This window comes from Pipistrellus hanaki, assembly GCF_964339955.1.
Source record: "Pipistrellus hanaki genome assembly, chromosome: 1".
NCBI lineage: Eukaryota > Metazoa > Chordata > Mammalia > Chiroptera > Vespertilionidae > Pipistrellus > Pipistrellus hanaki.
Genome location: NC_140503.1, coordinates 22,238,306 through 22,260,563, shown reverse-complemented (window position 1 = coordinate 22,260,563; position 22,258 = coordinate 22,238,306). Strand labels below are relative to the sequence as shown.

Genomic DNA, 22,258 nt, shown 5'->3' with positions numbered 1-22,258 from the left:
CACATCCCCAGTAGGGGGTATGCAAGAGGCAGCTGATCGATGATTCTCTCTCATCGATGTTTCTAACTCTCTATCCTTCTCTCTTCCTCTCTGTAAAAAATCAATAAAATATATTTTAAAAATTAAATTAAAAATTAAAAAAAAGAATGTCAGAGGATACAGCCCTGAGATCGTGGGGGGAGGTTGAAGGCTGGCAAGACATAAAGAATCTCTGGAGATTCTTCAATAATTCTCACATCCCAGATAGCCAGGACACAGCCCAGTTGCCAGGACATCAGGGAACCAGAAATGTAGTCAGTGGGAGGTGATGACAGCAAAGAAGCAGGCAGATCTGATACACAGGCCCCTGCACTACAAAGAACTGTGCCCTGTGGGAGCCTGCAAACTGCTTAATATTTGGTAGTGAAAAGGAGTGGGTGTTGAAGGTGAGACCTTGAAGCATGAGATTCATACTCTATTTCCAGCTTAGTCATCCATTTATGGGAGGACCCCAAGCAAAAAATGGATGTCAGAGATGTTGCTTCATCTGCTACCTATGGGATGGGTACATATTTGTGAGAGGCTTTGAAATCTCTAGATGAGAAGAATTCCAGGAAGAGCTATTATTATTCTGAGTGCTGATCATATCAGAGCCAGAGCATCACTGAAATCAGAGGCCACAGTATTTTCATCTTGGGTGGATCAGTCCCTGGAGATTTGTTTTCTACTAACCTCAGTTGAGAACAGGGTCATTATTGAGGTCCAAAAGGAAGACAACCAGAAATACCATCAGTGGTTGGTAGAAATTCCCAACCAAGCTCCAACAATTTTCTTGTGCAGGCAGATTCTGGATCCTGGCCAAGTAAAAGTTGCCTAGAAGGATGTACAGGCTGTGATCTGAAAACACCCTTCCCTCTGGGTCTCTTTCCCAAGCCCGCTTTCTGCTCTCTTTCTTTTACGTGTGCGTAAGGCTCCTTAGAAACTTTGAGTCATCAAGGGACACTTGGAGATTCCAAAATGATTACCTCAACTGTGAATATCCATCTCTAACCACTTAACCTTTTTTTTTTTCTTTCTTTTTTAAGGAAGTGGTTAGACCAGACAGACCCCTTGCCTTTTCATTTGGCAGATATGTGACCCTGGTATTCTCCTTCTCTATTCACTCCCTTGTAACCTGTACTGTAAACACACCTGTCCCACTCCCACCTCTGGTTTCTGTTCTGCAGACCCTCCAGATTGCCACTCCGAAGGGATATGTTAGTCATTGAGCACTTAAATGACAGTATATTTCCTTTCCTGGTCTCTTCAAAGCTAGTTGGCTGACTAGACTCATAACAGGACTTTAACCTAAGTTCACAACAAATGTTTGCCTGGCCTGAATAATCTAAGTAACAGCCATCCATGGCATAATCCTCACAGAAACAGATATTATATTTTTTGCTGTTGCACAAACTGGGCAAAGGTTGTCTAGCTGAGGCAGAATGAATCACTTGATAAAGCCAGAGCTGCTTGTAAACCAAGAAAAATCTTAAGAATGGACACGTGACATCTAGGCATGCGTTAGGGAGAGAGCTGAGCTAACTCTATAGTATCACAAAGATCGTGGGTATGATCAACATGGGCTATTCTCTCAAATCTCCAAATCCTGGGGCTTAAATGTCATTTAGGAACTTCCAGTAGAGATAAGCTTAGGGCTGATATTAAAAGCGAAACTACTTCAAAGTGCAGTTAATGAATGCATGGGACTCTTATCCAAGGAGTTAGAATATAGAAAACATCAGAGCAAATTTATGAGTTGCCAGGCCATACATGAATGAACTGGCCATTTTTCAACCCTGGTCCCACATCAGAATCAAAGGTCCCTCTCCTAGTTTGAGATGTTCCACTTAACTCGCTCCCTCAAGTGATTCTGATTCATAACCAGGTATAAGAGCCACTACTTAAATATGTTTTTCTCCAAGGTAAGAGACTATAGGTTTGACGCAGCCCACTAATCCCTTTGGTCCTAATTGTCAAACTGTTTGGTTAGTAGACGGCAACTCAGAAACAGGAACAGCTGGTATCCTTGTGACATGGAACAAACTCCAGAAAGGCCATTAGACTCTGGATCCACCGACCACCTCTAGTCGTAACATAATCCTCTGACCCCTGGCTCATTGAGAACCTTCTCTGAGATCTGTGAGGCCTTCCCGCCTCGGGATGACTCAGTTGGGGCTTTAGAGAACAAGGTACTGCCCTTTGGAAGGGAATACTCAGAATTGCTTCCCAGAATAAGGTACAGACTTCTTAGAATATTTCCCTCACGGCTCTTTTAGCAGAGCGCAAGGCATTTCTTCATTCCGTCAGTATTCATTGACTAGAAATTAGACAGGTAATAGTTTGTTGCTGAGAATATAAGTAAAAATGATAGTGGTAAAACAGACCAGTTAATGTCCCTGGCCACCTAGGTTCTTAATAGGCTCCTAACATTTTTAAATTTTATTATAGTATCTGGTATAGTGGAACAACCCTCCCAGGAAACTCTACTTACAGGTGATTCTTCTACCCTCTTAGGAACACAGTGTTTGACCAGTTCTTTGGAGGACATAGCTGACCTGAGGCCATGAGATGCCCGCCTTCTCTTTTCCAATGGATGTATAAGAGAAGGATAAAAATGAACTGCCAGAGGATGAGAACTATACCTTATTCACTTTTGGATACCTAATACCAGATACAGTACCTTGTGCATAGTAAGTGCTTGGCTTTTTTGAATGAATGAATGAATGAATGAATGAATGAATGAATGAATGAAAAAATGCAGCTTGAATCTCAGTTGCGCCGCTTCCTGTGTATCCTGTACAAGGCACAGAATCTTTCTGACCCTCTGTTTCCTCATAACTGGGAGAGTAACCAACCACCTTGCCTAATTTATATAGGATCAGAAATCACATGTTTTAAGAGGCATTAGGACTGTGGCTGGCGTAACAGTTGTGGTGATAGTACAGAGTTGTTAGCCTGAGAACCCGGGAACCAGAAGCTCCTAAAAACCAAACTGTATGGTAAAACTGACACCTAGTGGTGCAATCTTAGAACATGTACCTAACGTTGGGTCTCTTGATGATTTGAAACAAATTGGGGAATAACTAAGAACTAAAGAGTATCTATTTATGATAAATGAAATAAGCCAGTAAGAGAAAGGTAAGTACCATGTGGTCCCTCTCATATGTGGAATTTAATGAGAACAAAAACTGATCTAAAAAGCAAAATAGAGACAGACTCATAAATAGAGAGCAGGCAGACAGCTCTGGTGTATGTGTGTGGAGGGTGTGTGGGTGGTGGTAGAGGGATTTAGCAAAAATGTAAAAAGATAGAGAGAGAGAGATAGAAAGAGAGAGAGAGAGAGAGAGAGAGAGAGAGGGAGGGAGGGAGAAAGGACTCATGGACATGGACAACAGTGTCATTGCATAGGATGATGGGAGTGAAGGTGGAAGTGAGTATCGGGAAAATAAATGGTGATGGGAAAAATAAAATAAAAAAATTAAAAAGAGTACCTATTTTACACAAGTAACAGTTGTTTTCAATCCCGACTGCATATTAGAATGACGTCTGAAGCTTCTAAAAACAACTGATGTCTGTATTTCACCCTCAGAGATTCTGACTTAATTTGCAAAAGGTGTGGCACAGGCTGCAACATTTTTAAGAAAACAATTTTAATATGCAACCAGGTTAAGAACCACTGCAGTTGACCCATAAGACAATTTTTTTTCTCATGTTACAAATGATGAACATAAGACTCAAACTGATAAAGTAATGTGTAGAGTTATGTAGTTATTCACAGCAGAAGGAAATCTGGACTTGAGTTTACCATCTTTCTACTACATCACAGAGCGTGTACAGAGGCTTTCAGAGTTCTGGTGTGCTTCACTGTGGGAGACTCAGACCCAGAGGCTGGAGGGGATTCCAGGACTCTATGGGATGAAGCACTTCAAAGGAGTCTGCTGCTGATGGGATAGAATGGTCCAATGAACCCTCTCTCTAGCCACCCTCTTCTCAGAGCTTTAACCTCTACTGCTCTGTCCATGGGTAAGTGAGCAATATGAAGTTCTTTGACTCGGAACTGAATAGCTAGCTACAAGATAGATTTAGCCCAGCTGGTGTGGCTCAGTGGTTGAGAGTCAGCCTATGAACCAGGAGGTCTCTGGTTTGATTCACGGGCCAGGCACATGCCAGGGTTGTGGGCTCAATCCCCAGTGGGTGCTGTGCAGGAGGCAGCTGATCAATGATTCTCTCTCATCATCGATGTTTCTATCTCTTTCTCCCTCTTCCTCCATCTCTGAAATCAATTTATATATATATATATATATATATATATATATATATATATGAATGATAAATTTAAAACTTGCTTTCCTTTTCTGAAATCATGGATATGTGAGGGAATTAAAACAGATTAAGTGAATCATCCATTATGGAGTTCCAGAAAAGAGCTGCCTACACTGCTACTGCACACTTACGTTTTTTGCCAAAACCGGTTGAGGTGATAGATATGAGCCAGTAAAGGAAAATGAATGTGTTTAAATTCTAACATCTGAGACTGTGCCCCGAATTGGCCTCCCACAGAGGTCCTCAGAGGACAGATGATCTTGAAAGGCGTGAGAAGCACAAAATTCTTCCAAACCCATCCTGTACAAACTTCCAGCTCAGCCAGGACATGGGAAGTGAATGGGGCCTCACGGGGTCAGTGAGGAAGGCTGCAGCATCGTATGGAGAGGGATGGGATCCAGACCTCTGCTTGGCTTAATTACTTGCTATGATGATTTCCCTGAATTTTATGAGGAATGATTCGATTAGTGCTGAGCAGCAAATGAGAGCAGGCTGAGGGGGCCAAGGTTCAGCCAAGCAGGCAATATGCTAGAAATCCACCATCTGGAAAACCTACACCAGGGGGTCACAAACTGCCAGTCCAAGTTTGGGCCACACGCAGTGTTGGCTTACAGGGTTTTGTTATTTTAAAATTAATCTCCAATATTTAACATTGGAGAGATTTTTAAAGATCTGCTTTTTTTTTTTTTTTAAATGAGCTATAGTGTAGAGATTCTTGGCTGACTAGTCCTTCCTGTACCCGCGAAGCCTAGAATAGTGCCTGTGTTAATTACTATTCAATAATGTTATTCGAAAACAATCATATGAAGTAGGAATTATTTTCTTCATTTTACAGTGAATAAAAGAAATCTGAGAATTTAAGTAATTTAAGTATGGTAACACAATTGATACGTAACAGAATATTTGGATTTAGGTGTATTTGACTTCCAAACCCGTGTTCTGTCCACCACACACACCACACTGCCTGGTGCCCTACACATAGTCATGAAAGGCTTTCAATGTAGACTTTTAAAAAGCAGATTTTCTGCCGAAACCGGTTTGGCTCAGTGGTAGAGCGTCGGTCTGTAGACTGAAAGGTCCTGGGTTCGATTCCAGTCAGGGGCATGTACGTTGGTCGATGTTTCTAGCTCTCTATCTCTCTCCCTTCCTCTCTATAAAAATCAATAAAATATATATTTTTAAAAAGCAGTAACTAATGCCAAAATAAAATGTCAATCATTTAAATAAATAAATAAATAAATAAATAAATAAATAAATAAAAAAAAATAAAAATCAGATTTACTGAGATGTAGTTAACATACTATACAATTCACCCTTTTAATATGTAAAATGCAGGGTGTTTTGTACATCCACAGGGTTGTACCACCACCACCACAATCTAATTTTAGAACATATTTATTCCCCCTAAGAAACCTCATTACCAGTCAATTCCTATTCTCCTTCTCTCCGGTCCTTCCAGCCCCAAGCAACCACTAATCTACTTTCTGTCTCTATAATTTTGTCTATTCTGGACATTTTATATAAATGAAATCATACAAAATGTAGTCTTTTGTAACTGGCTTTCTTCACTTAGCATAATGTTGTCCAGGTTCAACCGTGTTGTAGCATGTGTCAGTACTTCATTTCTTTTTTTTAAAAATATTTTATTGATTTTTTTTTTTTTACAGAGAGGAAGGAAGTGGGACAGAGAGTTAGAAACATCAATGAGAGAGAAACATCCATCAGCTGCTTCCTGCATACCCCCCACTGAGGATGTGCCCACAACCAAGGTACATGCCCTTGACCGGAATCAAACTTGGGACCCTTCAGTCCACAGGCTGATGCTCTATCCACTGAGCCAAACCGGTTTCAGCAGTACTTCATTTCTTTTCTTTTCTTTTTTTTAAAAATATATTTTATTGATTTTTTACAGAGAGGAAGGGAGAGAGCTAGAGAGCTAGAAACATCGATGAGAGAGAAACATTGACCAGCTGCCTCTTGCACACCCCCTACCGGGGATGTGCCCGCAACCAAGGTACATGCCCTTGACTGGAATCGAACCCAGGACCTTTCAGTCCGCAGACCGACGCTCTATCCACTGAGCCAAACCGGTTTCGGCAGTATTTCATTTCTTATTGACAAAAAGTATTTCATTGGATGGATATACCAAATTTTATCTATCCATCCATCAGTTGATGGAAATTTGGGTTACTTCCACTTCCTGGCTATTATGAATAATGCTGCTATGATATCAATTTAGATTTTTTTACATCATTTCAAAAATTAGTCAGTTTTTTGTGTTAAAAGCAATGTTAAGTGTATACATAAAAAAAACTACCATCATTTATAAAAATTCAGCTGGGCACTTCATTTAAAAAAAATAGTTGGAGTCTCAAAATAGGCAGTGTCTAGCTCAGCTTTGACCTCTGAGAGGCTCTGATGCTGCCTCCAGTGAACAAGCCCATTTTATCCAACTAGACAACAAACTCCTAAAAGTCAGCGGAACGACTGGGAACAACCGGTTGCTATGATGTGCACTGACCACCAGGGGGCATACGCTCAATGCAGGAGCTGTGCCCTGGTGCTCATAGGGGGAGCACTGCTCAGCCAGAAGCTGGCTTATGGCTGGCAGCACAGCCGCGGTGGTGGGAGCCTCTCCCTCCTCCACAGCAGCACTAAGGATGTCCAACTAATGGGGAGCAGGCCTAAGCCATTAGTCAGACATTCCCCAAGGGCTTCTGGGCTGCCAGAGGGATGTCTGACTGCCAGCTTAGGCCCGATCACCTGGGGAGTGGGCCTAAGCCATCAGTCAGACATCCCCCAAGGGGTCCCAGACTGCGAGAGGGTGCAGGCCAGGCTAAGGGACCGTTCCCCGCAAGTGCACAAATTTTTGTGCACCAGGCCTCTAGTTAAAAAATAAAATGTTTTTAAAATGGTGGGGTAGTTGAGAGGATTATTAGTGAGGACCAAGAGGAGGTTGTGGTAGGGGAGAGAATAAATTCTAACACAGATGCTTTTCTTCTGACCCACACCCCACCACTTAGTTGTTGGTCTGATCAGAAAGAATTCTGTTGATGTAGTTGGTTCACTAATGATGTTAACTCAGATGAAGTATGTCAACCAGTAAAGACATGAATCCCAGTTGAAAATGAAAATGTACTTTAAGTCTTGACCAAGAGAAGGTCAGCACGGTGTTTCTCTCACACGCTGGGCCAAACAGAAGCTTACAGTGAAGGTGATGGATATCTGTGGCAGAAGAAAGAAAGATGAAAAGAGGAGAAATAAGGAGGAGACAACTGAGACATTCTTTGTGAGAAGAAAATCTCCTACAAATGCTTTAGTCAGGAAAGACAGGCAAGGCCTTTTAGAAAGGATCTGTGGACCTCCTGGGGTATTTTGTCATTATCAGATTTTGTTAACATGAATGGATTAGGTAAGGATAATGGATGTCCAGCTTCTCCATTGCTAAATCACAACTGATCCAATTTGGAAACTGGAGGGAAGGGGGAAGTGTCATGGACCTCTGCCAAGCTCATTCTTTCCTCCAGCCTTTTCTCCTGTCCTTCCCCTCACCTGGAAGGACTTTGCTCCTCCTCTCTGCCTACCGAAGCCTTGTGCAATCTCTGAGATCCAAGCAAGTTCTGTGCCTCCACTTCTATGCCAGTACTCAAATGCCCCCTTCACAGGGACTCCCACAGCACAGCTTCTGTGAGCCACACAATTCCTACTAGATGGAGCATACTGTCTTGGAAAGGTTCTTATATGTGTGTCTTAGAAAACCTCTTGTAAACTCCTCAAAGACAAGGGCTATTTCTTCTGTGCCTGCTATTTTTCTCACAGTGCTGATGTCCTAAAAGACCCTCTGTTTGGCCTTGCTGACTGACTGGAGGATTCAGTTCTGCTTACTTGTTCTTGTCAGCAATGCAGAGTGGACAATAAAGTCCATTCACATTGAAATGACAAAGTCAAAGACAGAGGGGCCGAGAAAGTACTCATACAGAATTACTTATTGTCTCAAAGGACTTGTGGTAGCCAGATCCCAGAAGACTCAGGTTTGATAGATGTGGGAATAACTTTGAAATATGTGATAGTGCTTTTGAGATTACTATTTCACTTGGGTGGGAGGTATAAACTAATAAATAAAAATATGGGTTACAGCCCTAATCTGTTTGGCTCAGTGGATAGAGCGTAGGCCTGTGGACTCAAGGGTCCCAGGTTCAATTCTGGTCAAGGGCACATCCCCAGTAGCGGGTGTGCAGGAGGCAGCTGATTGATGTTTCTCTTGTATCAATGTTTCTAACTCTCTCTCCCTTTCCCTTCCTTTCTGTAAAAAATTAATAAAATATATTTTAAAAAACTGAAATGATTAAAAAAATATATATGGATTACATGAGCCCGAAAAAGGGAAGGTTTTCTGTTATGTAATTAACTGATATCCCACAATGTTCTTTCCTGCCACAGTTTTTCGCAGCAAGGGTTCAGGAATATGGAGAAGGGGCTGCAACAAAAATGAAGAGACTAGACAGGAAATATATTTGAAATTGAAAGGCATGGGGGAAAGACAGGCAGATCACTTCCTTTAGTGGAGAAGCTCCCAGAATTTTCTGTCCCTTTTGCTTTTATTTCCTAGAACATACTTTTTCTCTTTAGCAAAGCAAACAGACATATCAAAGGTAAAGTTTGGTAAACAGTTAAAGGTTATCAGGTCAGGGGAACTGCCTTTGGCCACCATTGTCTCGACAGAACAATCAAAGCATAGCCTCTAGCCCTTGGTCTGAAAAGCCCTACAAGCTAAAAGCCCAAGGTCCATCAGCCTTCTGAAGGACTTCTTGCATAATTATGACCTGCTGGTCTTAGCCTCCAGCACTTTCCCAATCGTGTTCCATAGTTGGTTGTTTTTTTAAAAATATATTTTATTGATTTTTCACAGAGAGTAAGGGAGAGGGATAGATAGCTAGAAACATTGATGAGAGAATCATCGATCAGTTGCCTCTTGCACACCCCCTCACTGGGGATGTGCCCGCAACCAAGGTACATGCCCTTGACCAGAATCGAACCTGGGACCCTTCAGTCCGCAGGCTGACGCTCTATCCACTGAGCCAAACCGGTCTCGCATGTTCCATAGACAGTAGGAGTTCAGAATATTGCTTTTCATACTTTTGATGTTAACAGTGCTGCTGAAAGAAAGGATGTGATTAGGGGAAGAGAAAGGGAAAGATTCATATTGCCTTATTTTAATCATTTGATGCCCCAAAGCTTTTTAGGATGTAAACAACAATCAATATTTAGGAAAAAAAGCTGGATTCACACTACTTTGAATTTTGGGACTTTCCTCTTCTGTGGCAATTTTTGGAATATCATGTGCTCTTACACTGTAAGACTTACAGAGTCCCACCTTACGACACAGACATAGTTTCCAATTTTTCATGATGCTTAAATCACTTAAGCATTCAGTACATTTAGGCTCATGAGAATTGCTAATTGGCCTTGTGAAACTGCAGCAATGCTTTGCAAGGATCTAAAAGTATCCACATCCACCCACACAGCAGAGTGGGAAATGACTGTGCTGGCTTGTCCAGTGCTTGTGATAGTCAAACGACATGGCTTCCTCATTCACCATGAGCTACATTTAAAGAATCTGCTCCAGAATAAGACTAGACATGTGTGGGGGGAAATTAAATTAAATTTTTAAAAATCACCTATTTCTTTCCCAGAAAAAGATAGGATTATAGTTTGGGTTTCAGAAAGCTCTTTATATAGCTACTCTAGTAAAACTTCAAGTTCTGACCTATATTCAATATGACTTTTCTGGGATATGGAAAAATATGCTCTATCTCTCTATATAAAAGGCTAGCCCTAGCTGGCTTGGCTCAGTGGATAAAGCATCAGTGTGCAGACTAAAGGGTCCTAGGTTCTGCCAAAACCGGTTTGGCTCAATGGATAGAGCGTCGGCTTGGGGACTGAAAGGTCCCGGGTTCGATTCCGGTCAAGGGCATGTACCTTGGTTGCGGGCATATCCCCAGTAGGGGGTGTGCAAGAGGCAGCTGATCGATGACGCTCTCATCGATGTTTCAAACTCTCTATCTCTCTCCCTTCCTCTCTGTACAAAATCAATAAAATATATTTTAAAAAATAAAATAAAATAAAATAAAATAAAGGGTCCTAGGTTCGATTCCAGCCAAGGGCACATGCCTGGGTTGTGGGCTCGATCCCCAGTAGGGGGCATGCAGGAGGCAGTATATCAATGATTCTCTCTCATCATTGATGTTTCTATTTCTCTCTCCTTCTCCCTTTCTCTCTGAAATCAATAAAGAAATATATCAAAAACATAAATAAATAAATAAATAAATAAATAAATAAATAAATAGCTTTATGCAAAGTGTCCCCTCAGGAGTTGGACCAAAAGACTGAGTGTTTGATCATTCACTATGACGCACTGACCACCAGGGGGTGGCACAGAATGAAAGAAGGCCCTGGCCAGGAGCTGGAAGGCCCCTATTAGTCCTGATCACTGGCCAGGCCTAGGGACCCTACCTGTGCATGAATTTCATGTACTGGACCTCTAGTACTTAATAAAAAAACAAGTCTACTATTCAATAGATATTTTTTATAAGCATAATGACAGATTATACAACATCAATGAAAGAATATGACTGGGTTCACTGCTACCTGTGTCTTGGAGCAAGAGAAGGGGCCATCCTAGAAATAATCACCTTTCCTTCCAAAGGAAGAGGGTTATGACCCTGGAAAAACCTTGTCTCAGCTAGAAATCTGAGCTGGGAGATCCAAATGGTCCCATTGCAATCCTTTTTTCCCAGGTGGTGCGCAGATCTTTGGCAAATGGTGAGAGCTTTCTCCTTCTTGTGTTTAGGCCGACGGCTGGACTCTGTAACCAGGGATTTGGTATGCGAGATTTCACAGTCTGCAGGGAAATATTAACACATGAGTGCATATGCAAAACATGTGGTCTCATATGAATGTAGACCCAAAGAGGATGCCTCTTCAGCCATGGATTATCAAAATAGCTCTATAAACTACTATAATAAATAAATATGAAAATAGAATCTATGTGTTTAAGACCTGCCTCCTTTGACCCAGTCAGGAGTCTTATGGGGAGAACACACGTGAATTGTCCTCACAATAAGGCTTGAGTATATATCTGTGTGGCGATCTTTGAAGTTATTAGCCTCTGTTTTCTAAGTCTTTATTATTATGCAGAAATAGCAGCAACTTTGAGATACTCTTGTAGCTATGACTAAAAAGTCTTATTCCCTGGATGTGTTGAGGAGGTGGATTCACTCAGGGTGAATAGCCCCTGGGGACCCAGCCCTGCTCTATTTCAACCCTATAAACCAATGTAGCAATGGCCAGGGTTGAGATTGTGCCTAGGTTAAAGCTAGATTAAAGTATCCCCAGGAACCTAAATAGTTCTGATATCCATCAGATTTCTGCATTACCCCATGGAATAATAAGAGAATATCCTCATTGCTAAATGAATTCTCAGGTTAGGACAAAAGTACGAACAGAAGCCCATTTACCATATGTCTAAATAGTTAAATGTTATAAGTCAAGCTAACAAACTGCTGAGTAAAAAGTACGTTCTATCACCTACCTTGACAGGAGAGCAGGCCTGCATTTGAAATGTTTAGATGCTTTGGAGTTCCTTATCAAAACTTAGCAGTGCAGGGAAGCTGCCTTGCAGTCCACCCATCTCTTTCTGTCCTCAGCTCCATTTCACAGTGTGAGGACCTCACACATGCACATGTAAAAGCTTCGGACTGCATGTCCAAGTTATGTTCACAAACAGCAAACAACTGCTGTTGGCCCCGCCTTGAGTCTAACGGTACACACACTTGCCATGCTGACTACCCTTGGGAAGATACGAGTCCACACAGCCCTAAAAATGGGCAGGGAATTCCAGAATCCTGGAACCCAGTGTGTGTAGTCTATGAGGTAGGGTGTGGTCCCATAGAGTCCTTACTCCATGAGGCCCCGGGGCAGGCGTCCTCCTGACTGTTCCAGTGTGTCACTGGTTAGCTTATTGCCAGTCGTCCTGACATAGGTTTGCCTCACAGAAAATCTACTACTGCCCACAGTGCCCACAAAACCGGTGATGTGACATGAAGGCACAGGACCCTAGGTCGATAAGAATATGCCCTATGGTGCCCAACACTGAAGCATGTTGGTAATGGAGGAAAAACAAGGTTTGTAGTGTACAGGGCCAGAAGCTAGTTTATAGAAAATTCTTCTAATGATAAAATGTATGAAATTATAAAAGGATTGTTTTCACTTGGTGCCTAGTCAAAAAAGGTTTCTCCTGATAATGCAGCCTTATAAATGCACCATCTGTGTTTTGTCTTGTTTTGTTTTAATTAGGAATCAAGCAAAACGGAATATATTAGATTGTGCACTTGTAGGAAATAAACGTATAGTGGTACTATAGGTGAATTTGTCTTTGTGTATATGTATCTTCCTTTTTAAAAATATTTTTTATTGATTTCAGAGAGGAAGGGGGGGGAGAGAGAGAGAGAGAGAGAGAGAGAGAGAGAGAGAGAGAGGGAGAGAGAGAGGGAGAGAGGAGAGAGAGAGAAACATCAATGATGAGAGAGAATCATGGATTGGCTGCCTCCTGCATGTCCCACATTGGAGATTGAGCCCGAAACCTGGGCATGTGCCCTTGTCTGGAATCGAACCCGGGACCCTTCAGTTCACAGGCTGATGCTCAATCCACTGAGCCAAACCAGCTAGGGCTGTATCTTCCTTTTTTTGTTAAATAAATAGGAAATTTTTTTTATTATGACACCTAAAGATTTAATGGGATTATTTGTGATTTTTATACTTGATTATTCTTTAATTAATCTCAAAAGACTAATACCAGATTTTTTAAAAATACATATATATTTTTATTGATTTTAGGAAGAAAGGGAGAGGGAGATAGAAACATCAATGATGAGAGAGAATCATTAATCAGCTGCCTCCTGGATGCCCCCTACTGGGGATCGAGCCCACAACCCAGGCATGTGCCCTTGACCGGAATAGAACCCAGGACCTTTCAGTTCACAGGCCGATGCTCTATCCAATGAGCCAAAACAGCTAGGGCCAAGATTTTGATATATGCCCACTCACACATTTGCAAGAAGAATGCCATGCCTCTTAAACAGTACAGAGGTTATTTATTTATTTATTTGCACTTGTCATGCCATGGATTCATAAGGAATATAGATCCCAGCAGCTCAGGCTCCTTTCCACTGCTTCTGACAAAGTGCTTTTCTGGATGGAGCAGGCTGGCGCTTCAGCTGAACCCAGAACCTTTCACTTTGGCTTCCTTCTTTTTCTGATCATTGTCCTTCACACGTTTCAGGAAGCTATCTCAGCTCTTCGAGTGCTTTATATGCTCAATGTGTACATTAATCCTCTGGGCAAGAATCTTGCCCTTGTTTGTTTACAACAACGCCCACCGCAGGCTGGGTAACTGTAGACTCCTCCCGTTTTGCATGGTGACATCTGTAGGGCATTCCTTTTTGAACAGTGCCCATTCCTTTGATGTCTGCAGTATCACCTTCCTTGTAGATTCACATGTGTGAGGCCAGAGGAACAGCTCCGTGTTTTCTGAAAGGCCCAGAGAACCTATAGCGGGTGCCTCTCCTCTTCCCCTTTGGGTTAGTCATTTTGGCAAATTATTGAAAGATGGTGGTTCTTATTTCTTATTTCACAAATAACATAATTCAGCTACACATGCTATTATGTTGTATTATTAATAATAAGAGCCAAACCATTATTTATTATCTTGTTTTTCATTGCTTTCAAAAATGAATAAATCAATTGTAATGGACCATTTTATTTTAATTTTGACTTTCACAATGTATTCCTCTATTTATCAATTTTTTTAAATATATATAATATTTTATTGATTTTGTACAGATAGGAAGGGATAGAGATAGAGAGTTAGAAACATAGATGAGAGAGAGTCATCGATCAGCTGCCTCTTGCACACCCCCTACTGGGGATATGCCCGCAACCAAGGTACATGCCCTTGACCGGAATCGAACCCGGGACCTTTCAGTCCCCAAGCCAATGCTCTATCCATTGAGCCAAACCGGTTTCGGCTATCAATTATTTTTATTATACTCTTTATTTTTTATTTTTATTTTTTTTTTTTCGGGGTTGCTCTATCTTTTTTATTTTTTTTTATTTTATTTTATTTTATTTTATTTATTTATTTTAATAAATTTTTATTGTTCATATTATTACAAGTGTTCCTTTCCCTCCCCTTCCCACCCCACCCTCTGCCCTTTCCCCACTCCCCATTGTCCTCATCCATAGGTGCACAGTTTATGTTCAGTCTCTTCCCACATTCCCCTCTCCCCTTTTCCCCAAGAATCATCAGTTCACTCCCCTTCCATACCTCTGATTCTATTATATTCAACAGTTAATATTGTTCATCAGATTTTTTTTTTAATTTCCTTGGTTTTTAGATTCACTTGTTGATAGTTACGTATTTGTTGTTCATAATTTTTATCTTTGTTTACTTTCTCTTCTGAAAGAACCCCCTTCAGCAATTCATATAATTCTGGTTTGGTGGTGATGAACTCCTTTAGCTTTTTTTTTATTAGTGAAGCTCTTTATCTGACCTTCGATTCTGAGTGATAGCTTTGCTGGGTAGAGTATTTTTGGCTGTAGGTTCTTGCTATTCATCACCCTGAATATTTCTTGCCATTCCCGTCTGGCCTGCATGGTTTCTGTTGAGAAATCAGCTGACAATCGTATAGGTGCTCCTTTATAGGTAACCACCTGCTTAGTTCTTGCTGCTTTTAATATTCTCTCTTTGTCCTTTGCTCTTGGAATCTTAATTATGATTTGTCTTGGTGTGGTCCTCTTTGGATTCCTCTTATTTGGAGTTCTGTGTGCTTCCTGGACTTGTAAGTCCAATTCTTTCCCCAGGTGGGGGAAGTTTTCTGTCACTATTTCTTTCAGTATGTTTTCGATATCTTGCTCTCTCTCATCTTCTGGAACCCCCATAATTCTGATGTTGGTTCGCTTGAAGTTGTCCCAGAGGTTTCTTACATTATCTTCAATTTTCTGGATTCTCTTGCCTTCTAGCTTCTGTGGAGGAGTGTCTTCTGGCTCTTTATGTTCCAAATCTTTGACTTGATTCTTGCGATCTTCTATTCTGTTTTTAGGACTCTGTAGAATATTTTTTATTTCAGACAATGTATTCTTTATTTCTTGTTGATCCCTTAGCATTTCTTGTTGATCCCTTTTCATATCCTCATAGGTCTCATTTATTTTATCGGCCTTTTCTAGGAGTCTCTTGAAAAACCCTATAAGTGTGGTTTTGAACTCCATATCCAGTCTCTTTTTGTCCTCCATTTCTTTCGTTTGTGATCTATTTGGTTTAGGCATTTTCGCAGGCAGCTTTCCTGATGGAGCGGGGTTTCAGGGTGGAGCCTACAGCCTTGGCTTCCGTCAGCCCCGCCCTATGCGACTCCTGAGACTCAGGGTCCTTCAGTACTTGTTGCAAGCGCCTCTGAGAGAAAGGTGCCCTCGATTTTCGCCTGCTACCAAACAGTGTAAGCTCTCCCGCAATGGGCCCGAAACTGGGTTTCAGTTCAGTTGGAAGTGGAGTTGGAGGTGGCGTTCAGAGCAGTCTGGAGCCTGTCTCCTTCCCGCCAGGGCAGTCCTACGGCACAGCCGGCCGGCCCTTCTCTGCGCGCTGTGTGCGCGCCTCTGGGACCTCCTTTCGCTGCTTCCCCGAGTACTGCCTTACAGCCCAGCTCCCTCTGGATGAGCCTGGGTCCCCAGGGTCTGGCCTAGAATGGGGGTTCAGAGCAGTTGGGGGCCCAGCACAGTCGGAGTGTTTATCTCCTTCCCGCTAGGGAACGCCAGCCAGGCACTCGGCCTCCCTCCTCTCCGGCTCCGTCCTCTCCGCGCGCGCGCGCGCCGCGTGTCTCCGTACCTTGGGCTTTTACAGCTCCTCCGCGCTTCCTTCTGGTTTTCTCCTTGCTTCTCGTTGTAGAATTTCCAGTCAGTTGACTTTCCTGTAGTTCTGGGTAATGTCCATTTTATATTTTAGTTGTATTTTATTGAAATTGTTGCGTGCGGCTGCGGCTAGGTGCCTACCCGAGCAGCCATCTTGGATTCTCCCTATTATACTCTTTAAATGCATACTGGTTGCTAAGTGACAGAACCAGCCTGTAAAGGCTACACATAATGTATGATTTTAATTACATGACATTCTGGAAAATGAAAAACCATAGACATAATAAGATTTGTGGTAATCTTAACTCCAAGTTCCTTTGATTTTTTAAAAAAGGGAATTATATTGATTAAAACAAACAAACAAACAAAAAAAACAGAGCCAAAATCGATTTGGCTCAGTGGATAGAGCGTCTACCTGCGGACTGAAGGATCCCAGGTTCGATTCCGGTCAAGGGCATGTACCTTGGTTGCGGGCACATTCCTGGTGTGGGGTGTGCAGGAGGCAGCTGGTCGATGTTTCTCTCTCATTGACTTTCTAGCTCTCTCTCTCTCTCCCTTCCTCTCTGTAAAAAAAAAATCAATAAAATATATTTTAAAAAAAAACAGAAGAGCTAGGCAAGCAATGATTAGAGATTGGAAAAAATAAGATGCATTAGGGAAAGAGTAGTGGCACAAGTGACACATGTTCAATGTAGAAAGTTCATAACATAAAAACAAAGAAAATAAAAATTACCGGGAATCCCACCATCTAAAGATAAACACGGTTGAATATTGCAATGTAAAGACTCCTAATTTTTTTCCCAGTAATATGAATGGATCTATACATGAATGAATAGATATATATACATACAAATCGACACACAAAGTACCCCAACTGGGATCCTACTGTAATATTTATTTTGTCTGTTTTTCCCCCCCACTCATGATATATTAGGAACATTATTCCATGTCCTTAAATTATATTTCTAAAAATGGTTATTAATAGCTGCTTTTGTAGTGAGAACTAAGTAGAGCCACAGGAAGAGTGATGGAATTAAAGATAAGTCAGGATCCAAAAGGTACCTCCCAGTCACTATGGAAACCAAGAGACCAGGCAGCGACAACATTCTTCCAGGAAATCACAAACTGCTGAAGAACTTAAAGTATGAGGTCACAGGAAAGGCTAGGAGGAAGAGATATGTGTACAGGATGCGGGAAAGACAAACTTACAGCCTTCCTCTAGCGGAGCAGACTGTCCCTGGCTTTGAGAGCAAACAAGCACAGCTCGTCCCCCTCATTCACTGCAGAATGCGTCCATTGTATATTGAAGACCAATCTCTTTCAGAAGGCAGTTAAAGCTCCTACTGACAAATGTGACCTGCCCTCTTCAGCATTTCCCCGAGGGATCTGATGTCAGAGCCTCATCAGCACACACGGCCCCTCCGCTGTCCCTTCCTTCAGGCCCTGCAGCCCTAGACCAGGCCACAGGATGTGGGAGGAGAGCAGTTGGTACCAGCCCCTACTCTGGCTCTCGGCCAGGTAACTTCGTACAGAGCAGTGCCTCACACAGTGGTTTTGTCTGATATCGTCCCCACTGACTCAACTTCCACAAGGCATATGCAAAAATAATCTCACCTCCCTATCCCACTCTGTCATCCTGCCCAACTCAGGAACTTCTCTGCCTTCCCAACTCCTGAATCCTCTGAAGTAGGCTAGTGACACCAGCCATCATATAGGTAATGTGGGGTTTTGTGCCATAATAACAAATTATTATGATAGCTGCCATTTTTTAAGCGTTTGGCTTTAAACCAGACTCTGTGCTAAGTGCCTTACATGCATTATTTTATCTTTACAATAACCCTAAAAAAAAAAGTAGGTTAAAAAATTAATAAAATTGTATTAAAATAGTACTTCCCATCTATCAACTGGCTAAAATACAAGTTTAAAAAAAAAGAAGAAGAAGAAGAGGTAGATTCAATTTTTATTCTCATTTTACAGATGGGGTTCCTGAGGCCTGAGAGAGTCACTTGACGGAGCTAATGCCATGGAGAATGAGTGGAGAGGGACTCAATTCTGGGTGGTCTGCTTCCCAGTGAACACTTCCTGAGCACCTGCTGTGTGAAAAGCAGTGTGTGAAAAGCAGTAAGAGCAAAAAGCAAAGTAAATCTTTCCTTGAAGGATTTTACAGTCTAGGGAGTTTAGGAGAGAATATGACAAGTACACTCTATATCAGGACAGGCACAATGTGCTACATTCATGTGAAAGGGTCACAGTTCTCTTGTGATTAGAGATGGGAGAGACTTTGGTGAGAAGATGGAATGTGAAAGAGACTTAAATAAGGGTCATGACAAAAGAGGACTGGGAGACAGCCCTTAGGGGAACAGGATGAGTAAATGTATGGAGGAGAACATAGGCAAGGAACAGCCAATAGTCTAACTTGTGGAAGTATTGCTAGCAGAGTTGTGAGAAGGCTGTCTCGCCATGTGGCTTTGGTATCTAGCGGAAGGGCTTGGATTGATCGATGGGGAACACAGATGGGTTTTGAGTAGGGCAATGGCACCCTGGGGCCACAACTTGAGAAAATTGACGTTGTAGTTACCTATGTTACAAATTGACTAGGGAGAGACTAAAGTTAGAGACTAGTTGGAAGCTACTTGTAATTGTGAGTAAAAAGGGGCTACATAAACTTGACAAGCAGAGGATTAGGTGGGAGGCACATGGCAGGCCTAACAAGCTCAGTGACCAAAAGTAACCACACAGGATGTTCTAATCATAAATTCCTAACTGGGCATGTCATGTTCCAGGCCTAAAGCTTCCTTAGCAAAGATCAACCTTCACCCTAAGTGCATTTTTAAATCCATATTTCTTATGCATCTAGGATAACATACTTTTGAAAGGACAGAGTAATTTTCTTTCATTTAAAAACAAAATTGGCCCAGTTGGTGTGGCTCAGTAGTTGAGCATTAACCTATGAACCAGGAGATCACGGTTTAATTCCTAGTCTGGGCAATACCCCAGTTGCAGGCTGGATCCCTGGTACAGGGCTTACAGAAGGCAGCCAATCAATGATTCTCTCTCATCATTGATGTTTCTATTTCTCTTCTTCTCCCTTCCTCTCTGAAATCAATTAAAATATATTTTAAAAACACATTGTAATTTTATTTTATTGTTAAATATGTTTTTATTGATTTTTGAGAGGGGGGAGGAGGAAGGAGAGAGAGAAAAACATAGATGAGAAACAACAATATGGATTGGTTGCCTCCTGCATGCTCCCTGCTGGGGATTGAGTCTGCAACCTGGTCATGTGCTCTGACCTGGAATCAAACCAGGGACCTCTTGGTGCATGGGTCAAAGCTCAACCACTGAGCTCACTGGCCGGGCCAGCGTAATTTTCTTTTCCTACTCCTGGATGGCAAAACTGCTGGCACCAGATCAGTACACCACAGAACCCCTTATTATTTTCTTGTTCCCAAATACTATCTCTATGATCTGTGAATGTTAATTATTAATTATCCTGTACCCATCAATGTAAAAGAAGTGTTTCTCCATTTTGCTTTATCAAATCAAATCCTAGAGATTTCCTCGCTTTGCTTTCTTCTGCCTCCTTAGTCTACTACCAATGTGATGAAAAAGGATGAAAATAGCTGCACTAGATGTTATAAGATTACCTTCCCCCTCTCAATCCCACAAGAAAAGTGTTCCTTCTGGAGGCAAAATGGCCCTCAATTGACCATGTGAGAAATAAAAAGGGTGGTCGTGGCATATGGTAGGGATAAAACCTAAAAGGTTTGCCAAGGATTTGAGAGAAATGTGAGTGAGGAAGAGAACTGAAAGATCAAACAGAGCCCAGCTGATGTGGCTCAGTGGTTGAGCATTAGCTCAGAGTTAGATTCTCTCTCTGTCTCTCCCTTGCTCTCTGAAATCAATTAAAAAATATTTTTTTAAAAGATAAAAAGATCAACCAGAACTACAGAAAATGCTCTGGAGGCCATGTAGTCTAATCTGCTCATAACTGCTTGCAAGATTGTAAACTTTGGAGGGGATGCAGTAAAACCTACTAATAATCACAAAAATTATCTTGCTCTTTGATTCAGAAATTCCATTCCTAGGAATTTATCTTAAAACAAAATTAAAATGAAAAACTTTATGTACAAAACAACAGTAGTTACATGGAGATAGTGACAATGTTGTTCTTAACAATTAAACCACAGTGCCTGGAAACAAGAGATCCACATTTAAGAGGTTGATTTAAGTTGTATGAGTTCCCTGTAAATGCTGGAGATTAAACCCTTATCGGAGATAACATTGGCAAATATGTTCTCCCATGTGGTGGGCTTTCTTGTAGTTTTGTTGATGATTTCATTTGCTGTGCAAAAGCTTTTTATTTTGATGTCATCCCATTTGTTTATTTTCTCCTTAGTTTCCATTTCCCTAAGAGCTGTATCGGTCAAGATATTGCTACCACAAATGTCTGCTACTTTGCTGCCTATAGCTTCTTCTAAGATTTTTATGGTTTCCTGTTTTACATTTAAGTCCTTTAACCATATTGAGTTTATTTTTATGTATGGTGTAAGTTGGTGATCTAGTTTCATTTTTCCCAGCACCATTTATTGAAGAGACTGGGTTTGACTCCATTGTATGCTCTTGCCTCCTTTGTCAAATATCAATTGAGCATAATGGCTTGGTTCGATTTCTGGATTCTCTGTTCTGGATTCATTGGTCTATATGTCCTTGTGCCAGTACCAGGCAGTTTTGAAAACAGTGGTTTTGTAATATAGCTTGGTATTGTGATCCCTTCAACTTTGTTCTTCTTTCATAAGATTGCTGCAGCTATTTGAGGCCTTTTTTTATTCCAGACAAATTTTTGGAGAGTTTGTTCTAGGTCTTTGAAATATGCCATTGGTATTTTAATGGGGATTGCATTGAATCCATAGATTGATTTGTGTAGTATGGACATTTTAATGACGTTGATTCTACCAACCCATGAGCACAGTATATTTCTCCATTTACTTATGTCTTCTTTTATCTCTTTTTTCAGTGTTCTGTAATTTTCTGAGTATAGGTCCTTTACCTCCTTGGTTAAATTTATTCCTACGTATCTTAATTTACTACTTAACAAAAGGAAGATAAACAATCCAATTTAAAAAATAGGCAAAGGGCCTAAATAGACACTTTTTAAAAGAGGAGATAGAGAAGGTCAAGAGACATATGAAAGCATGCTCAAAGTCACTACTCATCCAAGAGATGCAAATCAAAATGACAGTGAGGTACCATCTCATACCTGTCAGAATGGCTATCATCAACAAATCAACAAATGACAAGTGCTGGTGAGGATGCGGAGAAAAAGGAACCCTCGTGCACTGCTGGTGGGAATGTAGACTGTGGAGAACAGTATGGCCATTCCTCAAAAAATTAAAAATGGAACTCCCATTTCATCCAGTGATCCCACTTCTAGGAATATATCCCAAGAAACCAAAAACACCAATCAGAAAGGATATATGCACTCCTATGTTCACAGCAGTACAGTTTACAATAGCTAAGATTTGGAAACAGCCTAAGTGACAATCAGCAGATTAGAAAAATGTAGTATATCTACACAATGGAATACTACACTGCTGTAAAGAAGGGATTCTTACCATTTGCAACAGCATGGATGGAACTGGAGAGCATTACGCCAAGCAAAATAAGCAAGTCAGATAAAGATAAATATCACATGATGACACTCATATGTAGGATATAATGATCAACATAAACTGATGAACAAAAATAGAACCAGAGTCATCGAAGCATAGAACAAACTGTCCAACCTATGAGTGAAGTCAGGGCGTGAGGGAGTAAGAGATCAACCAAAGGACTTGGATGCATGTATATGAGCATAACCAATGGACTCAGATAGTAGGGGGGTGAAGGCCTGTGCTGGGGGTGGAAGCAGCCAGGGAGAGGTCAGTGGGAGAAAAAGGAGACTTATGCAATACTTTAA

The 22,258-nt window shown here is 41.4% G+C and overlaps 1 protein-coding gene and 1 pseudogene across 3 annotated transcripts in view; both read right to left on the bottom strand.

Moving 5' to 3' along the window:
* Positions 1-10,912: 10,912 nt before the first annotated feature.
* Positions 10,913-22,258, bottom strand: part of HEATR4 (HEAT repeat containing 4) — a 65,931-nt gene continuing 54,585 nt past the window's right edge. For both annotated transcript variants that reach the window (XM_084892655.1, XM_084892654.1), the window contains exon 17: positions 10,913-11,242. In XM_084892655.1, the coding sequence (XP_084748781.1) occupies positions 11,084-11,242 (159 nt within the window). In that variant the 3' untranslated portion in view covers positions 10,913-11,083. The remainder of the gene's footprint in view (positions 11,243-22,258) is intronic.
* Positions 13,515-14,126, bottom strand: LOC311627347 (large ribosomal subunit protein eL21-like; annotated as a pseudogene). The gene has a single exon. The product of its transcript is annotated as a large ribosomal subunit protein eL21-like (transcript).